Source organism: Anneissia japonica, unplaced genomic scaffold, assembly GCF_011630105.1.
Source record: "Anneissia japonica isolate Jap-2015-1 unplaced genomic scaffold, ASM1163010v1 scaffold287869_len1821871_cov162, whole genome shotgun sequence".
Lineage (NCBI taxonomy): Eukaryota > Metazoa > Echinodermata > Crinoidea > Comatulida > Comatulidae > Anneissia > Anneissia japonica.
Window position 1 is genome coordinate 1,474,003 of NW_022741034.1, and position 8,969 is coordinate 1,482,971.

General features: G+C 30.9%; 1 protein-coding gene across 11 annotated transcripts in view; it reads left to right on the top strand.

Moving 5' to 3' along the window:
• LOC117118512 (RNA binding protein fox-1 homolog 3-like) overlaps window positions 1–8,969 on the top strand; it is a 61,335-nt gene that overhangs the window by 23,488 nt on the left and 28,878 nt on the right. For 8 of the 11 annotated variants that reach the window (XM_033263132.1, XM_033263130.1, XM_033263127.1 and 5 more), the window contains exon 2: window positions 7,001–7,303. In XM_033263132.1, coding sequence (XP_033119023.1) covers window positions 7,001–7,303 — 303 coding nt within the window. Of the gene's footprint in view, window positions 1–1,169; window positions 1,345–6,479; window positions 6,684–7,000; window positions 7,304–8,969 lie in introns of those variants that run through there. The other 3 variants (XM_033263133.1, XM_033263135.1, XM_033263134.1) reach the window with 3 other exon arrangements.

An 8,969-nucleotide genomic window follows, 5' to 3' on the forward strand; every position in this document is an offset into this window, starting at 1 on the left:
TTTTGATTCCGCTTCCGTGAAATCGGCCACAAGTAAATTATTTTAGTATTAATAAATGCATGATTTATGTTGATTTATTGATTATGTTGTTGCTATTTTTTAACATTTAAATGGGAAAAAAATAAAAAAGTGTAGTTCATGGCTTTTTATTTATCTTTGAATATTTTATCATTGAATATTAATGTAATTAAATATTAATTAATGTAAATGGCAATTTGTTTGATGTTAGATTCCTTTTAAAAACTAAATTATTTAAGATAAAAAAATGCATATATTGGCTCAAGAAAATCAGTTTTAATACAGAAATTTTCATTGGGGGCCATTTTTACCTACCTGTCATATGGGGCCATTTTTACCGGGGCCATTTTTTCCGGGGCCATTCTTTCCGGGGCCATTTTTTCCGGGGCCATTTTTTCCGGGGCCATTCTTACCGTACACCATAAATAGTGCTACTGTGATAGTAGCCCAGTGTGTAAAAATAGATTTGGATTTTGGTGAATTTGTTAAGCTGGTTTTCAAAATAATTACTACCAATTGCAATCAAAATCATACGTCAATAACAAAATGTTTTGCCGTTCAAATAATCATTCTAAAAAATGATTTGATTTCTTCTTGGAAATATCAATATTACATTTTTGGAATTAACTTGTGTCAAAGAAATGTAAATGAAAATTGTTGAATTTCAAATTAGCAACTAATTGGTACGTGCTAGCTTTAGTTTTATAAAGTTAATTAGCACACATGCCTATTTTTAGAACAAAGCGGAGCATATTCTATTTGTCGAAAGTATTCATCTAAAATAAAACCATAAAAGCAGTGTGTTGTGCTGAGCAGATTAAGTTCTTACATTTGATATCAACTGAAACCATTATTTCGAAGTCGGATGAGTTATGATGATACTGTGATTCTGCTATAAATGAATCCATCATCAAATCTCAGTTGTAGATCATTTCAGGTTTGGAAAACACTATTCGGTTAATCTATGTCCATTTACCGCTAAAAGTTTCGTTCGCTTCTGCTTGCGTCCTGGGAGAACTAAACTAGCCTCATCACATATGCCGATTGCTATTAGTGTGGCTTATTATTGGCTGTTGAATATTCATAGCGAGACAAAGAACTCATTTGCATTGATGGATGCTACCAGTAAATTTGACATCAAATTTTCATCTTTTTTGGCTGCTAATAGTCGATTATAAAACAGTGGAATTTTCAGGAATATCCAGTTTACTACAGCCACCCATTTTTGTTTTTGTTCCTGTGGGGTGGCAGACAGTAGTAGATTGGGGGTTGTTTTATTGTGGGTTTTAATAATAGTGAATATATGCAATGAATATCATGAGAAAGGTATGTAAAATTTTCTTTGTTTTCTACTAAATAATTAAATCTACTGTTCTTTGAACAATGTTGTCTTTGAGATTAGAGGTGAATACAATTGCAGTGATTGTCCACAATCATCTTTTGTTAAGATGGCCTAAAGCATTGACTTATTACGATCTCTTTGTGGAACTTAGTCCACAAATTTTCTGATATTGATTGTAGCCTAGGCTCTGTATTAAAACTATTACTAAGTACCCAAACTCAATCTATCACTCTTCTGTTACTGTCATTTTATTTTCGGGTCAACATTTTCGCAATATCTTTTGCATGCCTTTGTGAATGGCAAATAAATTTTTTCCCCCATGTGCTAGTTGAATGTGATTGTAAACAGCAGGTTCATTCCTAATCAATTATTCCAGTCTGTACCAACAACATTTTGTTATGTACAACACAAAATATTTCATATGTTATGAGGTGCACAGTATGCATTTGAAAAAAATTCAGTTAATTAAAGTATAGTGCTGTTTAGTTGACTTGTATGTAAAGATATTTATAATGTTTAAATGATATTTAAAATTCATACAGTTTAGCTCTTAAAGACAATCTTCTATGAGGTGCTTATCGAGAGTAGCATTAGCTCTTGTTGGCTAAACTATAATGGTAGCCACTTCATGTGTGGTGAGTTGGTGGGGATCCTTTCATGCCTTTGGTCCCTGGTTCAATTCCAATCAGTGCTCTCCTTGTGTTTCAGCTGGAGGGCTAAAGTACTAGTTACGATAATGCCCTGTCTTTAGATGAGACATTAACCCACTCGTCCCTTGTGCAATTAATAGGGCCCATATATGCTTGATAAAGATTACTTTATGCTTTTAAAAAGAATGGAAGATTCTGTTCTGGTGTATTCCTTAGTGTGTTTCATACTTAATAAATACACACACACACTCCAATAACTAAGTAATGTCTTACTAGTAATACAAATTAATAACAAATTAACAAATTATGACTATAAACAAGATAATTGATAACTGTATCTTTCAAAAATATTAATAATGATATTAATAATAATAATAATATGTTATATATTAATGCTTGCGGTACAAAACGTAAATAGTTCCGAAAAAAAACTGTTGTTGGTGGCAAATATCTCGAATCAATAATATGTACGTTCTTATGTAATGTCTCAGAGCCCTTTTCTGCATTACACTTTTTTTTTATTTATAAGAACCAGTAAAATTTTGCCTAGACTCGGTATTCTTATTTTTTGGATGATTTCAGGCTCAAAATGTCCTTATTTTATTATGTTCAACATTCAACAAACATAGAAAATCATTATTTTACAGCAGTATACATACACACAGTACTGGAATGTAGGTAAAAAGTTGCCCTGGAAAAAATGGTCCCTGAAAAAAAGCCCCTGAAAAAATGGCCACAAAAAAAAAAGCCCCAGTAAAATTGGCCCCAAATGACAGGTTGTAAACCTGCTGTACTGCATTATAGAGGGTATTACATACCTACTGCACACAAGGTAGATATAATTTTTTGGTTTATTTAGTTTTTAAATATAAAAATTTCATTACATACTCTACCTTTACCTCAGCCTCAATTTGTTCTTATATTGTTCTTAAGCAATTTCAGTCTCAGTGTTCTTATAAAATGTTTTCTTATTTAAAAAAAAAAAGTGTATTACCCCGGTCACTGGAACAAAGCCTATAGGAGAAATTCCATAGTTTGATAATAAGATCTATTAAAAAATGTTGTGCTAATTTTATGTTTGTTAAAATAGTTATCATTCAAACAGCAGATGTAATGAATTACGGATCAAAAAAGTTGTTTTGTAACTTGTATTGGAAGTCATCCATCCTAAGTGGGCTTAATGTAAATCAACTGAAATTAAAACTACTACCCTTGACCAATATTCCACTCATTTGTAATGTCTTAAGTAGTGATTGAATAATATTCGGGATCAGTTTTGATTTCCTTATGATTACATTAGTACTCATGTCATTAGTGTTTTGAACGTACAAAAACACACAAAAGAAAAAAAAAAAACGACAAAGCTATAGTAAAACAACAAAAGAAGATGCTTTCAACTTTTAACATTTTTATTTTTCTAGATTACGTAGATTATTCTGGGTAGTGCCACGTTTTGGTACCCTTTTTATGATGTGGGTTTTCTCGCTGATTGCGCATGTAGAAATTTAATTTTGTACTTTGCATATTTGACTTAATGGTAACAAGTAAAATGTAAAGCTTATAATATTTTGTCAAGTCAATCATAAATTTTTATTTTTTCTTATATATTTATTTTTTTGTGGGCTTAATGTAAATCAACTGAAATTAAAACTACTACCCTTGACCAATATTCCACTCATTTGTAATGTCTTAAGTAGTGATTGAATAATATTCGGGATCAGTTTTGATTTCCTTATGATTACATTAGTACTCATGTCATTAGTGTTTTGAACGTACAAAAACACACAAAAGAAAAAAAAAAACGACAAAGCTATAGTAAAACAACAAAAGAAGATGCTTTCAACTTTTAACATTTTTATTTTTCTAGATTTTGTAGATTATTCTGGGCAGTGCCACCTTTTGGTACCCTTTTTATGATGTGGGTTTTCTCGCTGATTGCGCATGTAGAAATTTAATTTTGTACTTTACATATTTGACTTAATGGTAACAAGTAAAATGTAAAGCTTATAATATTTTGTCAAGTCAATCATAAATTTTTATTTTTTTTTATTTATTTATTTTTTTTTTAACATTATGAGGGTTAGAATATGTTGGTTATTTCAGCATTCTTTGGAAGTATAATAATTTAATATGACTAAAATATGCATTGTAATGTTACATCTTAATCAACAATAACTCATAACTTCATTCATTTATGCTTTATTCAGCTAATAACATAAACAAGTGAATGCAAAACAATTAAAGGAAATTTAACAAATAATTGATGCAATAAATAAACAAAGTTGGCTAGGATTCAATAGTGTCTATTTTGCATCACACTACATATTTATATTATATGCTTTGTAATAAATAGTATATATATATATATATATATATATATATATATGTATATATATGTATATATATAATATTATTTTATGTGCTGATATTTTTAAATGTTGTTATTATATTATATAAACTGGCACCATTGTGTTATTAATTGATATACATATATGAATAATTAATATACATTAGATACCATATGCCATAATGTGTATTTATATTAAATTCAGTGCATAAATATTTAATAAATTATTTTTTTCTTTAAAACCGTCAAACAATGAGGCACATGTCTGCATTACGACAACATATGCTAGTAGTATAAATTGAGTATTTGCCAAACAATGTGCAGTTGAGGTATTATGCTAATTAGCTTCATCGTAGCCTTGAGAGTTCAAAGTTGAAATGGCATGTGGAATTGAGTAAATAACAATCAAAGCCATGCAGAATGTGTGGCAATAAGCAACCAGCTTTTGTAGTGTTCAGAGATGTGTTATCAAGGCTTAATCATCACTTAGGGACCCAAGGGGCTTGAATCCCATTAGTTGCAGTCTAAAGGCTGCTGTGCAACTCATTAGCTTGGGCCTAGAAAGAGCTAGCTAATCTTCTCCACATTTGGACATGGTTTTTGAATCTTTCATAAATAAGTTGTTTGCTTTGGCACTATTATGGATAGAACATATGTCATTTTTGTTGGAAGTTTTTTCTCTAATTATCGATGTTGAGGAAAAATTAGATCATAATATATTTAATGCAACATTTTTGTATTTATTATTATTTATTTATTTTATTATTATATTTATATATTAAGATTGGAAATTACATATGGAAAAATATTCTAACAATATCTTTCCTTAAAGAAGAATTTTATTACAATTCTTTTGGTGGTCTATGGAAATGAAATTCAGTGATTAACTGCTAAGTAGGTCAGGGTTGTTATTTATTAACTGCACAGTATGATAATTTGTTTAACTGTTGATTGGGGGCGGGCTTCAGAAAAGATTAAACTCCAATTTCTTTAAGTAAAACCAGTCTGCTTAGGGGTTGTTCACAATTATCAACATTTTCAGAAGTGTCCAAACAGTACTCTTTTTCAGCATCCTTCTCTCTCCTCTGAAAGTGTACAAAAAATGTTGATTTTGCAAAACAATTCTCCATTTTTTTGTGAAGTCAAGCAATGTACTTCGTTGCTTAAAGATTAATATTATATCCATGATCATAATTTTACCCATATTTCACATAATTCATGTTATTTAGAATCAACATTTTTACGCATATGTAAAAGTGTACAGATTTGTCTGCCTCCTTCTCCCTAGCGTACTGTTTGTACACTTGCGAAAGTGTTGATAATGTTGACTGGCCTCTTACTGTTGTGGTTGAAACAGGTAAACACTCCATGGATAAACTGATAGCATTGCAGATAAATTTGTTATAATAAATAAAATAAAATATTATAAATTTAAAATAAATTTATTTATTCCTCCTTTTGAAACTTTAAAGTTTATTGTATCCATGTCATAGAAGAATTATGGAAATTAATGCAGAAAAATAATTATAAGAAAATAATTATCTAGCATCTTCTTTATTTTGTCTAGTTAGTGTTCAGAAAATGGTACATTTATTATTATTTTTATAACAAAATATTAAAAGAACATCTCATAGTCATTGAATACTAAACAAAAAAAGAAGAGCAATAATGAATAATTTGTTAACAATTATGAAATTATATTTTTTAACAAACATTATGTTTAATATTTTCATTGATTTGCATATTTTTGAACTGTTAAAAACATATGTTGATTAGGAGGTTGAATCCTCTTTGTTTATGATTATCATGTTTGTGTGACATATCTGGTATCCTAAATAATTCAACCGTACGTAAATATTTGGTGACAGTTTTTCATCTTTTATGTATTGGCCCAAAGCTTTTCACTCGTTTCTTTAATAATGCAAAATGTTTTGAATTTGATAGTTAATCAGTATAAGCCAGGGTATAGTCTTAAGTTTCAACATGTTTATTACATATAATATATCCCAGTAACTTACATGGAGATATCCCTACCTGCAAAAAACAACGTTGCTCAGTCATGCATGTAATGAGTTGAGTTAAATGAAGAGCGAGACAAAGACAACAGAATAAAAATTCATGCAAATGTTTAACAGAATTCAAAATCTACACTTGAGTCGTTGTGTCTATCACCTCAGTTGTACGCTATTCTGAGGCATTTAGCTCATACGCAAGCAAGCTGCCATTAAGTGACTTATCGTTCGTTGAAGAAACATTATATTAGTACATGTAATCTTCCCTTGCTTTTCCATAATACTCATAAAAGGATTTAAAACGGATTTTTTCAGTAAGGACGCTTTAATCCTACGTAATCACTGTAGGTCGTGATCACATCACACGTTTTTCTGAAACGAACTCCGCTCATCTAGTTCAGGCTGTGTCGTCGTGTTGTGTCAGTTGTTCATTTTCAGTAGCGTCTTGGGAATTTTAATGGTGCTATTTCCGTAGTTTTTGCATTAAACTACCCATGCATGGCCTCAAACCGGCACTTGGATACCGAGCAGCCGTTTACACTCTCATTGTTACCGGAATTCCGTTGATCACTTTGTATATGAATATAAATCATATATATCTAATCTGTTCTTTTTCTGCATTTCTCTATAGCACCACATGCCGATGGCCGGCCAGCCTCAGCTTGCTGCAGCCTACCAAGCACAGGCATTCCCACCACAGAACGGCTTAGAAGCCTACCAGCAACCGCAAGTGCAGACACCCTACGTTCCCACATCTGTAGCCCAGGCCCAATCTGACCAGGCTGCAAGCTATGTACAGCCACCTCAGACACAAGACGGAGTTTCCGTAGCGGGCTTCACCCAAGGCACAGCACCTGATGGCACAACCTTTGTACAAACACAGCCTACCGGCACCGAACAAACGTCTCAACCGGGATTATCAATACCAATAACTGTAAGTTGAGTGAATCTGTAATTTTTTTATTTGTAAATGTCCCAAAAATTATAATAATGACATCATGAAGCTACTTTTTGAGAATATTGTAGTCAGTTTTTAAGTCAGTTAAAAATCAATCATGTGTCTTCCTTACACACCATTTTTGGCCTTCTCTTTCTTTTCCTATGTTGAATGCTGAACATTTGATCTTACAAATCATGAAAATTGAATTTGGAACATTAAAAAATAGCAATCAACATTTAATATTAAGTTGCTATAATAATTTTTAAGTAGCTGAACATCAACTGAGTATTGTAAATAAAGATATAATAAGAAGAAACACATAATAACACATAATTGTACACATAAACATAAACTAATTTATATGTTAAAATAAGTGTAAATGCTTACTTTTACGTTTTTTATTCACATTATTTGGAAGATAGATATCTTCATTGTTTACTTTGGTTTGCTTAATCTTTATATCCTTCAACTTGTCATCAAATGCCAGTAGCAATAAACATTGCTTATTTACTTTGAATAACAATGATGCAAGATCATTGTTGAAATTAATTCCATGTAAATATAAGAAAGCTCTAAATAACACTTGAATCACTAACAAGTGTACTACCTTTTGATGACTAACAATTTTTTTTTATCATGTATATAACCATGTGTTTTTGCTGGTCTTGCTAGTTTTTTTCACAACTTGCTGTAACCCTAAAAACGTTGAGCAAAGCCAGTGTTTTATTATAAATAAATCAGCAACATTTTTTCCAAATCTCAATTTCCACAACCAAAATATTCTACTTTAACAGACACTGTTATACTGGATTGGATATTAATTTATTCTCTGTGTAATGTAGTACACTGGAGGTTATAACCTCTAACCTTTACTCTAACATTTCTCATTGCAATATTTGAATATTTGCAATCTATTTACCTTCAACTGATTGTTAAATATTTTAAGTTTTGCATCAAATTATAACTAAGCATATGAAAATTCTCTCTAATGGGAATTTCAGCCATTTTTCCTGTGACCAATACAAAGCTTTGCCTCGGGTATCATAAGCTAAAGTTTAATGGTTGATACAGACAGACTCCACTCTAGATTGTCAGTGATTGATTATGCAGCAACTAGATTCTCTACATTCTTACCAGTCAAGTGAACATGTTCTTCAGAGTAATGGCTGGCTTAATTTGGTCAAGTTTCTACATTTCTGGACTCATGAAAAAACCTCCGGAAATACTGGTCTACTTTCTCTTTTTTTTTTGTTTTTTTTTTTGGCTATGTCTGTAAAACTTGTGTATTAATTGGTTTATATCACTGTACAAATGCTAATCTTGGAACTCTGCATAAAATTATTTTCCAGATGTGAAATAGAGTGGAGATGGAGGCCTACTTTATTATTGAGCTCATGTGTAGTGTAATTGCGTGTTCGTTTTATTGTAATTTGCTACTGCATTTAGCCCTGTCCTTCTTTAAAATGAATTTGTTTTACCAGCAAATAAATATGCTATTGGCATAATTGTTTATTAGTACATTATACAATGTTCATCTTGTAAATTTGAATGGCGTTGGCATGATATTCAGAAATGGAGTTATGATGACATATATACTATAGTTCAAACAAGCATTTTTGAAACTGAATTTTAGCTTCAAAGATAAACCACTTTATACTGC